This window comes from Triturus cristatus, chromosome 3_2 (genome assembly GCF_964204655.1).
Source record: "Triturus cristatus chromosome 3_2, aTriCri1.1, whole genome shotgun sequence".
In the NCBI taxonomy this organism is placed as follows: Eukaryota; Metazoa; Chordata; class Amphibia; order Caudata; family Salamandridae; genus Triturus; species Triturus cristatus.
In genome coordinates this window covers 822,815,496-822,831,313 of record NC_140584.1, presented here as the reverse complement: position 1 = coordinate 822,831,313, position 15,818 = coordinate 822,815,496, and the positions used below count along the sequence as shown (strand labels likewise).

At 46.1% G+C, this 15,818-nt stretch overlaps 1 protein-coding gene across 3 annotated transcripts in view; it reads left to right on the top strand.

Annotated features, from left to right (window-relative positions):
- Nucleotides 1-15,818, top strand: part of LOC146858226 (queuosine 5'-phosphate N-glycosylase/hydrolase-like) — a 244,336-nt gene that overhangs the window by 197,562 nt on the left and 30,956 nt on the right. For all 3 annotated transcript variants that reach the window (XM_085649031.1, XM_085649030.1, XM_085649032.1), the window contains one exon: nucleotides 5,084-5,343. In XM_085649031.1, the coding sequence (XP_085505157.1) occupies nucleotides 5,084-5,343 (260 nt within the window). The remainder of the gene's footprint in view (nucleotides 1-5,083; nucleotides 5,344-15,818) is intronic.

The window sequence follows — 15,818 nt, the reverse complement described above, 5'->3', positions numbered from 1 at the left end:
CAGAAGTAGCTCTCACTACAGAAAAGGTTGGAGACCCCTGGTTTACTGGGTCAGAGAGTATCTCATCGTTAAAGCGCCACCTTTTCGGGGGTAGGACGGGATGGGTACCTGCGAGTTTAGTGCTGATGCAGAAGTGATCTGAGACTAGTTTGGGGGCTATATCTGTTTGATCTATGAGGTGTGTGAAAGTACTTGAGATTAGGATGTAGTCGATTCTAGTGTAGGAGTTGTGTGGGACTGAATAAAATGTATAGTCTCTTGTATCTGGGTGTTGGAGGCGCCATGAGTCTTTTAGGTTAAACTTGGAACAGATTCTGTGAAGCACCTCGTGTGAGCGGGTGGGTTGGTATTTGCATTTTGATTGGCGGTCTATATGAGGATCCAAAGGCAAGTTAAAGTCACCGCCTACTATGATAAGATCATCTTGAGGAAAGCTCTTGATTGAATTTGAGACCTTTTCCCAGAAATTGGGCTCATCGGAATTAGGGCCATAGATGTTGACCACATGGATGGGGTCGTCTCCTCTCTGTAGATGTGTAACTAATAGTCTCCCATCTTCAGCGTGTGTGTGTGAGATAGTGGTGATATTGGATTTTTTGGCAATAAGGGTAATGACACCTTTTTTCTTGTGGTCTGCCGGTGAGCATGAAATATGAGAGATCCAGTTGAGTTTGATAAAGCCTATATCCCCCTCTGATAATTTTGTTTCTTGGAGAAGAATGATGTCTCTTAGTTTTGGCTAAGTACTCAAAGATGTTTCTGCGCTTCACCGGGTGATTGAGTCCTTTGACATTTAGAGATACAATGTTAAGGTCCTCTGCTATGGTTTTATTCTGAGCTATCTTTGGATCTATAGGTCGCTATGTAAATGGTTTATCTTATGGGAAATGTTTGCATGAAAGTTGGTGAACCCGGTATGTGCATGGTGACTGTATCGTATAATTAGGGTCAAAGTGAGCATCATTTGGAAAACATTTCTCACGTTGGTGTCCGAGTGCGATCTGTCCCTGAGCAAATATTCGGCATAGTGTATACCTGATACTTCAACATAGTTTCCTGAGAGAATTGAATGTAGGAGCTGCAATGGCAGGTCCGTCTGTTGGCAACTTGGAGGGAATTAATTAAACTTCATCTCATCAGGAGAAACAATTGTGAAATAACTATGAGAGTTATATATACAGCAAGGAACTTGCGACTTCTATCGTAGGCATGTGGGTCATTGTGTAACACATGGTTGATTTTAAATGCTAGCAGTCGGCTGTCAAAATCTATGTCAAATTAGCAGATTAACGTATATTAACTTGGTAACTGATAGGACCGCTGTACCTCTTGAGAGCGTTGAGGCACCTTACTTAGAATGCTTACTGAGAACCTTATTTAGAATGCATATCAAGGTCATAGGGTTAACAGAGCTGAGAACAATAGCAGAAATTAATATGAAATTCTGGGGGTGTTGGGCAGTGCTTACTCATGTACAACTCTGAATACGCCAGTGCCCACTTTGTCTGCCCGCTAACACCCAGTGCCCACTACTAACCGTGCCAAGTGTTATTGTGTGGCAATTTCGAGCGACCTGATTCTAAGATGGCGGCGCTAAATCTGAAGGCCTTAAGGTATGACTTGAACACAAGCGACCACCTGCGGCACCTGTGACATTTTCGGAAGGCACCAGTGATGTTTCTGGGAGAGCGGAGCACCTGTGGCGATTCTGGGAGTGTTGGGCAGTGCTTACTCATGCTCATTCGCCCTCATTCGTGTTTAAATAGCGAGGCCTCACCAGTGCACGCATTAGGACTTATGCAATCCTCCGAGCTTGCTCCTAGCTTCCTCCTAGCTGCCTCTAAGTTGCTCCAGCTCCGCAATGCCCTCCTGAAGTCCTCTGGGAGGAGGTGAATTGTGTACCACGTTATACACGCACTGGCAACTACTGGATACCTGGCTACCTGCATCGGGTAACACACAATACTTTGCGAATACTCTGCGAATATCCCTGCCAATACTCCTGCCAATAATCGTAATACCCCTACCTTACAAGCGCCAAGCCAAACAAAAGCTGTTGCACAGACGCAAATTAGAAATTGTTCTTGCGCTGCTGAGCACTGCATGTGTTGCGGACACTAACCATCCATCCTGTAGCTACTGCTCAAGAGGGGACAAAGAGAAGGGACCAAGTGGAAGGACAAAAGCAATAGTAATAGCAACAGCTAAGCACCAACAGTGCCAAGTGTCTACTAATCATAACAAGGATGAGAGATTGACGCCAACCATCCACGGCCTCCGTGACGAAGATGGCAGACAAAGAAAGCAGAGCTTCTTTCAAGAAATCAAAACAGAACCAATCACCTCGGACTCGCCAATCAAGACCAAACCGGACCTAAGCAGCACAATGGACATGATATTAAAAAAACTAACCGAGGTCCATGACTTGGCAAAATCTACAAAAAAAAAATACAGACTCCATGCAATTGGAACTCACAGCAATTTGTGCAGATATGAATACAATGAACAAGAAAATCGGTGACGCAGAGCAAAGAATAAGCGACGTTGAAGATGTGACCACCTAGGCTAGCAAAGAAATTAAACACCTCCGTAACGTCACTGGTGTGCTCAAGAAACAAAACGCAGAACTGGAGGACCGTAACAGACAAGGAAATATACGCATTTTTGGTATCCCAGAAGGCTCAGAGGCGGATGCGGAATCATGTGTGGCCTTCCTGGAGTCTTGGATATCTATGATAACCAGGATAAATTTCCACCATGGCTCGGAATTAGATAGAGGTCACAGAATCCCATTGTTTAACCCTTCAAACAGAAAAGGAACTCACTCCATGATATGCAAAACACTTCGATACCAGCATACAGAAGCCATCCTAAGCTTCGCCAGGAAAAACCACCAAGTAACCTGGCGAAGGCCAGCGGATAAACTTTACACAAGACTACTCTAAGGACACAGTCGATACAAGGAAAGGCTTCCTTCAACTGCGCGACAGGCTGTGGGGGAAAAACATTCAATTTTCATCTACAGGCCCCTCGAAGTTTAGAATTGTGGAAAATGGCAAACCATATATCTTTACAGACCCCCAGGATCTGGCACGACACCTGGAGGAAACTCCTACCCAGGAGATGGACCTATCTGCGGGATCCTCCAACAAACGAAAGACTTAGTATCCTTTGAATTGTGTTCTATGGCTCATCCTTCTTACACCCATGTAACAACACTGCCGTAAATGTCTAACTGTAGAGGTTTTTAATAGGCGCGATTACAGGTAGAACCCTGATTATGAGTGTTTCCTTCAGTGCAGACTCTGTGTGGGAAACGTTTTAGTATTGTGCATGACTGACCAGTTTGCTCTCATCCCAACTAGGATTGTTGCATCTAGACTTGTAATGGAAAGTAAACGAGTGAGGGGTAGAATGCATGCACATACCTTACATTTATATTGTTTGCCTGGTAGAACAGGTCCTCCTATATTCCTCCAACAAGTAGTAGAGGAGCATTGCATGACATTCACTAGATGCAGACAGTCACTGGAGATGCTCTGTATATTCATCCGTGACTGACAGGTGAGCCTGCACTGGATACAGGTATGCATGGCAAATGACGTACAGAATCCAACGAGAAGCGACAGAGGAGTGACCCTCAAGGGCTAACAAGTTACAGGCAGCAAGGCCAAAAGATGTACAGGGCAGAGTGTAGCGACAGCAAAGGATCGACAGGGTAGATCCCACCCATCGCACGCACTGGATAAAGGCAGCCATGGCAAATCTTCAAAACAGTGCCTTAAAGCGGTAGATTCCACAGCAGCTGGGTGCAGGTAAGGGCGGAGGATTAAGGCTACACTGGACAGATTGCTGCAAGCTTCCTTGCCTACGTTTGCTTAATTACGGGAAGAAGCCTTGTGAGTGTAGTGGCAGCACAGTAAGTGTGAAGAGGCTCACCCAGAAGACCTGCATGTGTCTCTGAGAGGTAGAGGCATGGAGCATGCCTTTGCCCTGGTGCAGTATGCTATGGTACTGGGTGTAGGTTGGGCTCCATGCAGACTGCATCAGCAGATGGTTTATGGCATTGTCCATCTGACAGTGGTGGCCTTGGAATCGCATCTGTCTAGCTGGCGCGCTTGGCCCCAAATACTAGTTACTGGAACATACTGCACCCGATTGAAAGAAACATGCGTGAATGGTGAGTCAGTGTGATTCTTCTCACCATTGACAGTGTTCACTGGAAGAGATCAAGTGAGGCCCAGTGACATCTCTATTGTTGGGCGGGGGAGGCAGAGGCAATACATTGCTATAGTGGAGTAATCTCCTTTCGTTTGAGATCATTGACCCTCCTCTCTCCCCTCCCTGCCTGCTTGTGAAAGACTCGATAAAGATGGATTATAGAACTCACAACAGAAAAAGGTGTATACAAACGTGAGCATGTATGAGTCCAAATAGGCATAACCTTGATTACTTTATTTTATCCTTGATTCGGCAAGATGGGGTTCTTGCCCAATAAACAGATATTTAGAGGAACAGGTCTTGGAGCGCTCAGTTCACTCCTATCCTTTCAATTCTCAATTTTGCGTATTTGCTGCCTGTTATGTGGGGCAGTGTTAAAAAACACTAAACCTGTTATCCCAGTGTTTCGATTCTTCATACTGTTTTTTTTTTAAGGAACGGTTTGCAAAGAAAATTATATATTTCTATGGGATTGAAAGTCTCACAGAGCGGTATATCTTCACATCCACTTATCCAGCCAGACACCTTTTTCCCCATTTCACTGTTGCGGCTCTTGTCATTCCCAGGGTTGCAGTCGTGCAGACAGCAAAACACACGTGTTTAGTTCTTCGATAGATCGGCTGTCACTCATGGATCGGCTGTCACTCATGCTCTGTTTGATTCTTCGATAGATCGGCTGTCACTCATGCTCCGTTTGATTCTTCGATAGATCGGCTGTCACTCATGCTCCGTTTGATTCTTCGATAGATCGGCTGTCACTCATGCTCCGTTTGATTCTTCGATAGATCGGCTGTCACTCATGCTCTGTTTGATTCTTCGATAGATCGGCTTTCACTCATGCTCCGTTTGATTCTGTTTTCAGGCATTCCAATCACAAAGGCCTCCTACTACAGCTCCATGACGATGGAGCAGCTAAGGCATGTACTGCGCTCTGACACCGACGTCGCGATGCCGCTGATGGAAGAGAGGTTCCGGGTTCTCCACGAAAGTGGAAAGATCATGCTAGAGAAATTTGGAGGCTCCTACCTCAACTGTGTGAAAAAGAGTGGAAAAAGTGCACTTAAACTGATGCAGATGGTGGTGGAGAATTTCCCTTCCTACAAAGATGATGGAATATTTGAGGTAAGCTGCGAGTGCTTTATTTTTTCCTTTTGTAACTTTTGATTTCATAGTTATCTTCAGTACAGCATTCACAGGTTATTTATAAGCTCTTAACCCCCTCCAGGTGGTGATTCTCCCTTCCCCGCTTTCCCCATCCTTTAAGGCCAAACTGCACGCTTTTACCTTAAAACACCACTGACAACTTTCTTGGGTGCCTGAAAAGGTCGCAGTTTATTCAAAAACAACAATTTGTGTATTTACATCACATTGTTCCTGGTTATGTACATATTGCATTACTAGACCATGTCACTTCTTTACTTCTTTGCTCTTTAGCATTGACTCGCATTTTTTGGAACCAGCCTCTCAATAAACTGGGAGGGGAGGGACCCCTTTTGGGGCATCTGATTTATGGGTCTAGGCTTCAGCTTGCTACCGATTTGGAGGGTGTCCGCCTGGACCTGTGCGGGCCGCAAGTGCCGTCCTGCTCGCCCTGTATCCTTTCATGGGGCCTCCCTTCTCCCAGAGGTCCCTGCCGTGTGGCATCCCAAGGACCTTTCTTGAGCCTCTACACTACTTTCTTGCCACTGAGTTCTTTGCTTTCTGCTCCTTCTGAACCCCTGCCATGAGGCATCCCAAGGGTCCTGCGGGAGCATTACCTCTAATCTTTTATGGCGGCCTGCCGCCCTTTGGCTCCCTCAGTGCCCCTGCCGTGCGGCATCCCAAGGACACTGTGAGAGCCTTCCATCTATCTTCTAGTGAGTTCTTCTCATTTTTTCCCTACTGTAATTGGTTTGCTCCGCTACCCCTCCACCTTGCGGCTGCGACGCCCGTCTCTTAGGTGTGGGTGGGTGGGATTCATCTTCTTTTGTACGAAGGAGGGGGGGATGTGTGAGTCCAGTGGGCAGTGTGCCCTCTTTTATCCCCCTCCCTTACTCACTTGTTTTTCCGAAGGGGGCCAATCCTGCCCCCCCCCCCCCCCCGCCCCTCGGCCTAGCCAAACATGCTAATGTGGGGGGAGGGCCTTCCGCCCCCGGATGGCGTTTTGCCTGGTCCTCTATGGGGTCCTGCTATGCCTCCCTGGCCCGGGACCTTATCATAAGGTACTTCATCCATAGGTAGTGGCAGCGAGACGCTCAACTAAAGAATTGAACCGCTCTCCTTCATCAGATTATAGAATGGAGTTAAGGGGAAGATTCTCAAGACACCACACTTCTACCTTTGGAAAACAAGCTACAAAACATTATAGTACTCAAAGATCAAAATACATTTCTAAAATGCAAAACGTGAAACCGTTTGAAAAGTACATATTTGATTTATATATATATCTCGATCTGAAAAAAGTACTATTGGTTTCCACAGCGAGAAATCCTTCAGGAATGCATACTACTGGAAAATATCACCAGTGAAAAGAAAATTAAAACTATTTACAGAAGAAAAAACAAACAAAATACCATGTGTATAAAGTGTGGTAATAGGAAGGGAAAGTGCGAGTGACATCCTCCCTCTCTATGCCGAAGATATGTACAGACAAACAGACTAGAAAGAGTGTTTGGAGTTCTTCGGAGTCCTGGAGCTATGCAGACTTCATGGTCACTATTTTCCTACCACATAGTCCCTTCCATCCACATTTCCCTAATTATCACAGTCTTGAATTAAGGCCTTCAAAATAATCTGTCTCCAGTTCCTCCCGATTGTGTTAGACTAATGTCCTGAAGTTTGCTATCTTTACTTAATTTATGAACACCTTCCATAGGCCGTGTGACCTTTGACCACACCACATTTCCTAGTGAACCTTTTATTCCTACCAAGAGTCATAGCTTCACTGTAATACCTTGGTACCATACTTACTATTGTACCACTCTTATCCTCTCTCCGCTCCCTTTTGACAGATAAATCATCAATGCTTTTGTGGCATGCCAGCCACCCCAGAGCTAACTTGGTGAGAGGTGGCCTTCTTTTCAGCAGCTCAAAAGATGACTTCCCTGTTAACATGAAGGGGGCTTTCCTATAGGCGTGTAGATGGCTATCCAGCTCTGCTACACAACTCATGCCATTCACCCTTGTCAATTTAATCCCTTCTTTATAGTCTTAGTCAGTCCCTCCACTACGCAATTGGTTTCAGGGTGATAAACAACCTTATCTTATGTTCAACAGAGCATCCCACCAAATAATCTTCAAACTTTAGTTAGCAAAATTGTGCCCCATTATCTGTCAAAATTGTTTCTGGTAGCCCTTCTCTGCTGAACACACTTTCTAAAGATGTGTTTGCACAGGAAGGGCGAATGTCATAGCCCCTAATACATCCAGTCATTTAGATAGTTGGGGCCAGATGTACGACCCAGGAAATAGCGCCTCCCAAATTGTGAGTCTTTTGCGACTCGCAATTAGCAAGGCGCTATTACCAATGTACAACAGTGTATTTCACACTGTTAGGCTTCTGAATATTAATGAGCCTCACGCAATTTGCGACCCCATTGGGAATGACAGGCCCTCCCAGGTATGGTGGCCTGCTGGGCTCAGCAAACCACCATGTCTGGGACTGCTTTTAAATAAAGCAGTTTTTTTTTTTAAATGCAGCCCGTTTTCCTTAAAGAAAGACGGGATGCATTTAAAAAAGAAAAGAAACATTTTCATTTCATTTTTTAAGGGCAGGCAGTGGTCCCCTTTCCTTCTGCGACCCCATTACCACCCTCTTGAAGAGGGTGGTAATTTGCGAGTGTTTGCGCCCACAGTTGCGTACACAAAACATCTGTACATAGGGTTGTGCACGCTATTAGGAAGGGAACACCCCTTCCTAATAGCGAGTCGCAAAACCCTATTTTGCGAGTCGCAAAAAATTGATGTTGACACTGTTATTTCAATCTGATGACTCTACTGCCAAGACCAGGCCAAGCCACTCGGAGTCTTAATGAAATCTTTCTTTGTTCTTTACTACCCAAATCCCCTTCATAGGTTATTGCTCTCGATCGACCTTCCAACAGCACATAGAGCATTCAGTAAGGTATACCTTTGAGACTGAGTACCCACTTATCCTTGCAGGGATTTTATTTCCAAAAGTTTGTGATATGACATCACCAAAATGTTTTGCGCCCTCCTCTTCCCCCCCCAATATTCCACCAAACCTTCCGTCTTGATAATTGAATACTTGGGTTCATCCTCTGTTAGACACTTTGATGCAGTCAGTGGTTCTATATCCCTCCTTAGTTTTCTGAAATAAATAAGTTCCCAGCTCTTTTACACTGGCATCTGTGATGACAGCAGTCTCTTCTCCAGGCATGAAAGCTTGTAGACAGCGTACTGGATTCTTTTGTCAACCTGATTTCGCTTTGACACTCTTCATCCCACATTTGTTTTGATTACTATTCTCATACAATAGGTTTCCTTTGGCAGTCTGTCAATGAACGTCTGTAAAAATCCACCACGCCCAGGTATAAGACCAGTTCCTCCTTGTTTTGAGATGTTTGTTAGTTGAAGTTAGTCTCTAAAAATTATTTCTTTGCTTTCACCCTTGCCCTTCAAATACTGTGCCCGGTATAACCCATTTCTTCTTTCCCAAATCAGCATTGATCTGCTCTTAATGTAAACCCACGCTCTTTAAACCTTTCCACGACCGTGTCAACTCTATCATTGTGTTCCTGACACATATGACCGTACACCAGTACATCATCCTGGAAAAGCAAAACACCTTTTAGGTCCCCCAGCATGGATGTTCTCACTCTCTGGGAACAACAAGGCTACAGAAACTAAATCAAATTGTCCCCTATAAATTTCTACACACCAATCAGAGTCATGAATGCTGTCAAGTCATGCATGCTTAGGCCACTAAACAGCAGGAAGCCAAGCTTTTAATGGATTATGGATGCAACGAGTGTGGGGCTTGACGCTGGTAGCGGTCGATGTCAGCCACAAATGTGCGTTCCTCATCGTTATACAAGTCCTTCAAGGAGAAAAGGAAGAAACACAAGAGGAGAAGGATTGAGGATGACAGCGACACCCATTGACGTCACCCAAGGTCCTGAGGTAGGCCACCTCAGCGCTCCTCGCACCCAATGGAGTCCTTCTCAGAGCCATATGTTGTTGATATCACTCCTTCCCAGGAACCCCTTCTGGCAGCTCCACCAACTCCTGACACCTACCACAGTTGCCTGTTCCAGAGCCTTTACCAGCTCTTCCTTTTGCACCAGGGTCAATGCTGGCCCCTTTGCCGTTCTCGACTGTGCTGGTTTACCTGGGACCTGGCTCTGACCTGGCTAAGTTGCTCCCTGCCGTGTTGGTGTCATTCAGGCAAGTGGCGGTCCTTCAGGTGTGCTTTCAGGCCCCATGGGGCTGCTTAGCACTCCATGGGGATTTCGGCTGGCAGTTGCAAACTCCATCTCGGCATGCCTCCAGCGCAGACTGAAGCTGTTCCGGCATGAGATCATCGCCATCGACTTCAACATCAGCGTGTCACAGTTGTCACCTCAATGGGCACCCAAACCAGCACCTGCACCAGCACAGCTATTGAAGGCCCGGGCATTATTTTTTGTAGTATACAAGAGCGGCTCAAAAGCCAGCCGAAGAGGCCATGTACAGAGAGGAATCACAGCTTCGGCCCACACCCTGCCAAGCGGATTGGCAAGGTTTGGATGACATATTTGGATCTGATTCAAATAACATCCAGATACCAGAAGTGGTACCGCGTGATGATGTTGACCGCAGTGAGATTCAGACACTGGTGGTTTCTTGACATTACAGAATCCTAGTGGGACGGACACATCACCTGAGAAGGAGATGCAGTGTCCTACACGGATTGCTCCACCACAAGTGACTTCATTCTATCCTGTCATAACCAGGCATCATAAGCATTGGAACTTCCCCCTACCGACAGTAGAGGCCAGGTCCACGTCCTGCAACCTGTTTTGGCAGCGTCTGAACTGCTGCTTCTATTAAAAGTGGCTTTGTTTGACCCCATTAAAGCGGCTTAGAGCAAGCCCCCTTCTTCTCCAACAATGAACAAACTCATTACCTGGCGATGTAGGCCAGCTCTAGGAAAACCTGCCTTTCCTATTGCACATCCTTCACCATAAAACTGGGTGGTGCAGGCCCTGTTCTGTGGCGTGCAGAACCCAGGTGCATTTCCTAGTGCAGCTCCAGATAGGTAATTCAAAACATAGGAGATTGTTAGGAAAAAGATGTTCTCCACCAGCAGCTTTGCATTAAGGCCCATGAACGACCCATACCTGCTCCCCAGGTATAACCATGCATTGTGGGCTATGGCACACATGATGGTGCTTTTACCAGACCTCTTGACAGACCATTTTGCGGAGGTGGTGAGGGATGAGCAGGATCCTCCAGGGAAACAATCAGGCCCGGCTCAGACACAGTGAGATTTGTGGCCAGGGCCATGAGCTCTTTCATAGCCCTGAAGAGAGTTGCGGGCCAGAGGCCCACTGTATTTTCCGGTGCTTTGCAGATGAGCCTTATGGAGATGCCATTTTAAGGGCCTTTAATGTTGGGAAAATCTGACTCCGCCTTGGAGATGGTCAAGGCAGGTAGGCCTGCTGCTTGGTATTTGAGGCTCCAATCCACAGCACAAGCTGCTTACCCTTTTGGGCGTTTGTGGCTTCGCAGAGGGGCTTGCCTTTAACCAGCGTCTCCAAGATTGTCTAGGTCTGCAGTAGCCCTCCTAATCTTTGCCCGCACTAGCTGGAAAACGACTTTAGCTTCACAAGCATGTGCAGCCAATTGGAGGGAGGGTGTCTACCATTCAGCAGCACTGGAAGGTCATAACATCAGATCCCTTAGCCTTACAAATCATAGAAGGGTGGTACGCCTTCCCTTCCAGCACGTACTTCCCCAAATCCCTTTCCCTCAGTCCCTCTAGCTTGAGGATCACCTTTGAATCCTGTAGCAGGAGATGGTGGCTCCATTGTTACAAGGAGTAATGGAGTTGGTCCTAGAGAAGGAAATTGGCCAGAGACAATTGACACATCTATACACATGAACAATTCCTCATTGGGGAAATGGGGGCACGAAGAATATGTGGCATGACTTTCCCTTTAGTAGACCTAGAAAGTTGCACCTGGCGCAGCTTTCCAGAAGTACTACTGTGAATGTTTGCCAATTCCCAAACGGTAGTGAATCTGCACCTCTTAACAGGAGTACAAGTACAGGTTCAGATTTACTACTTTTTATTTGTAAATCAGGACACTGTGCACATGTATTATTATTATTATTATTCTTTTAGGGCATTCACCCCTGAGAAGCAAAAGAATATTGATTCATAAGGAAAATATTTGAGGTCTTTCAGGTGGGTAATATCACATTTTAGTTAATAAAGTGAACATACGGCGTGTTCACCTGTGTTTTCTGTAAGCAGAAAGGACCACAGGAAAAAGTGACCAACTTTCAATACCAGATCTCCATGCAATTCAAAAACATTAAAACATCTACAAAAAGAGACCTCCCTTCACTGCTTATCTCGAGGCATGTTTAATTTCATTTTTAAATAGCCAATTCAACATTAAACACACTTTTCTGAAAGGCTTAAAAAAGGTTTGAAGCGATGCTAATTCCCAACCCTTAAAGGAACAATGAAAGGAGGTAGATGGATAGGCGGCATGGAGTCCTCTTGATGGTAAACTGTATTGTTATTTTAAGGCAGCCACTCGCATCCTCTTTCGCAGTGTGCCGTGCAGCGGTGCTAGAAAGATTATTCATTTAATTGTTTAGTAATCATTAAGCTTTTTAACCCAAGCTCTGTTTCGATTCCCATAGGTTTAGGAGAGTAGGGGTGGTTGATTATGAACTCAATCGATGATGAATAACCAGGATTACAATCATTTATCCTTTTCTGCTGCATCATGGGATCTTCATTAATATTTATATATACTATTGAATGGCAAGCTGATCCCAGTTACACAAGGGTGTCAAAACCAGAAGAATGAAAACATGGAGATAAATTACCACTTAAACAGATTTCGCACAGCAGCTTGGCCCACTTCACGAGGTCCAGTTGGCGGTAGTGCTGTGGCATAAAGGTTGGATTGACCTCCAAGTAGCTTCTTTGTAGATTTCACTAAAGGGGACATTTCAAATTAGTAGCCACCTTTCCTTTGGTTGGTTTCCACAAAGGGAGTTGTAAGCCTATTGCTAACAGACTACAATGACAAAAACAATGTATCAAATACTGAACTGGTTGGCTAGTGCACCACAGTTAAAAAATGTTTTGGGGACTTATTAATATCTTATATTGTGTAAGTAGTATTTGGAGACCATTTTCCTGTCTAGAATGTAAAGGGAATCTCCCTGCTAGAGAGGAATTATTAAGAAAATAAACGGTTGGAGAAACTGTGATAGCAGCTAAGTGAACTATTTTGGAAGAGAAATGCCAATTAAAGTTTGCCTGATGCAGAAGATACTTTTGTATCATTTCTTCTTGGCATAGTTTGAGATTGATGCATTTTCACCAGTGACGGCTCCTTAACAGCATAAAAGTTTCTAGTTGAAGTCTTACCAGGTCTTTCAAATTGGCAATGTGGTGGTCTGCTATGATGCCGTAAATAGAGGTATTCAGGAGCCAGTCTGTGTGCTTGAAGATTGTTGTGCAGGATTCTGCTTTGGGCCCTGCATTGGAATTCCAGCCTGCACAACACAATCTTGCGTGATTCCTTTGACAGTTTGAGTAGGTCTGTGAGCTGTCACTCTAGAGCAAATGGGATCATTCTGTGCTTTGAATACTTCACCCTGATCAGTACCTTCGGTTTCAACCCAGGACACAGAGAAAGACTATTGATCAGTGCCTCATAAGGGCATTTCCCATCACTCACACTTTTTGGTATAGAGTTGCAAAGTCATGACATTTGTTGTTTTGTGGTTTATTTGTGGACCCCACACTGATGACAATTTTTCCAAGAGCTTTATCACGGATATCCCAGTTATGGTTTTCGTTATTGAAATTTTTAAAGATGTTTTGGACATTGGGGAGATAGGCAGCTGGCCTGGAGTGATCATAAGCTAACAGCCAATGTAGCCTGAAACACCCTGGAGAGTCCCTCCCTTCTTATTCAAGCGGTGCATGGTTGTTGTGGTGTCTGGCTGAATCAACTCTGACTTGGATGTTAATGGGAAGAAGGTCTACGGGATGAAATGAAATGCCTTGGTCTCACGCATTTTAATCGGAACATTTATTCCTTTGTGTTTGCACCTGATCCAAGGGAACTCCACAGCCTAAAAAGGAAATGTGCCATTGTGGACTGAGACAGTGTTAGACCTGTCAGCCCTTTGGGTGGTCCCTCCTCATCATTATTTATTTTGTCCCACTTTTGCCTCAAACCCTGTTAGTATCTTTTCCTTTTTGGGAACCACCAGACTTTTTAGTATTGATGCAGATTCAGGGAGCCATTTTATCTACCCCTGGAACTTCCGTCTGAGGGCCTGGAGCACAAAATGGTGGCCACCTGTGACATCATCAGAACCCACTGGAACCTACCAGCACCTTCCAGAACATTCCAGAACCCTGTGACAGTTGGAGGCGGTTTGGAATGTTGGGAAGCTAAGCCAGAGTTGACAGTTGGAGCTGGCAGTTGGCACCTGACTGGTGAAGAGAGAGGAGCAGAAACCTGAAGGAGGAGGGAGTGAGGCAGCAGGGGTGGAAACTTGTGCCTGGAGTGGGGTCCATAAACCCACCCTTGATACTAGTCCCTACTGACTGAGCCCAGCCTGGAGCCCTGTGTGGGACAAAGCAAGAAAAACCATCCTAAGGACCTGGACAGCAGGAACAGGCCTTAGAAGTAAAGAAAAGCAAGAATCTGGCCTGGTTATTGGTTTCCCTGGAGTCCGACGTCGAGAAGCCTGAGACCTGGAGCCCGAGGTGGAGAAGCGGCGCTGACTGGAAAGCAGACGTCGTACCCGGAGCCGCCAGAGGTCGAGAGAGGGCGCCGACGGAGGTCGTGAAGAGTACCAGAGGTCGAGGAGGAAGACACCTGAGGTCAAGTGAGCGGCGTCGACGGGGGAGTGAAGTCCGCCCTCCGGAGTCGCCGGAGACCGAGGTGAAGCGTGCCGGAGGTCGGGAGTGGAGATCGCACTCCGGAGTCGCCTGAACCTGAAGAGAATCGTGCCGGAGGTCGGGAGTGGAGGTCGCACTCCGGAGTCGCCGGAACCTGAAGAGAATCGTGCCGGAGGTCGGGAGTGGAGGTCACACTCCGGAGCCGGCGGAAGTCGACATCGAGCCAAGACAGCCCGACGTCATCGAACCGGAGGTCGACATCGAGCCGAGGCCGCCGACATCGAACCGGAGCTGCCCGAAGTCGACATCGAGCCAAGACAGCCCGACGTCATCGAACCGGAGGTCGACATCGAGCCGAGGCCGCCGACATCGAACCGGAACCGCCTACCGGCGTCGTCAAGAACTGACATTGCGCCGAGGCCGCCGACATCGAGCCGGAGCCGCCTCACGGCGTCGACACAACCCCAGCGGCGTCGGAGCTTCATAAAAAGGGCAGTAAGAGGAATAGAGGGCGCCTAAGGCCCTGTGGAGCCCTAAGAGACCATCCTAAGGGATAAAGAGGTGTTAGAACCAGCCGGGGAGTGCCAGGGGTGGACTGAGACTGATACAGTGACCTGTGTGAGGGGTTGTGTAGTTTGGGAGAGCCAGATTCCTAGATTACCCTTGATCTACCTCAGTTTTAGCCTCAGCCTTACCCAAGCTAGGTGAGACACCCTCAGGCCATCCACCTAACCACAAGCTGTGACTGGGCCAAATCAGCCCATAGTATTTAAAATGTGATCTGATTTACAAGTGTCACTGTTGGCTTTTATTATTTATTGAGGGTACTGTATTTATTGTATTTATCTAAATTATTCCTGTAATGTATTTATTGTCCTGAGCTAACTTATTCCTGCACAGTATTTATTCCCTCACAGTATTTATTTGACCTGAACCTATTTATTGCACCTGTAAAGTGTTATTATTTATTTGACCTGCACTTTGTAAGGAAAAGCCTTGTGTACTGTGATTGTCTTATTATTTATTTAATCAGCAACTAAGAGAAAAGAAGATAAAGAGATATATTTTCAGTATAATTTTTAAGGAGTAGTGTCGTTTTAGGAACGGATGCACGCATGGTTATTGTGTGGGTATGTCGTATGCTTAACACGGTGCCTGACCCCTGACCACTCGAGCCAAGCTACCACTGTGTATGTCTGGAAAAATCCCATTACCACCACCCTTCATGGTGTGGGAGTGGGGTTTTTCTAACAGACAGAAAGTCTTGTCAGAGTCACACTCCATGCACCATACTTCTGACAAGAGTCCAGGATTGTAAAGCACTACCACATGGTATAACTTTGTACCTGAAGTGATTGTGGTTCACTACAAAGCCCTTGTGATTTTGTGCATTCGCCTGTGCAGATATGAGCTTGTGGCTAAATTGCAGTCAACTTGTCTCCTTGGTGAAGGTACAAGAGATTCTGAAGTAGCCTTGTCATTCGTATTTCTCTTCCTTCACTCATATGCA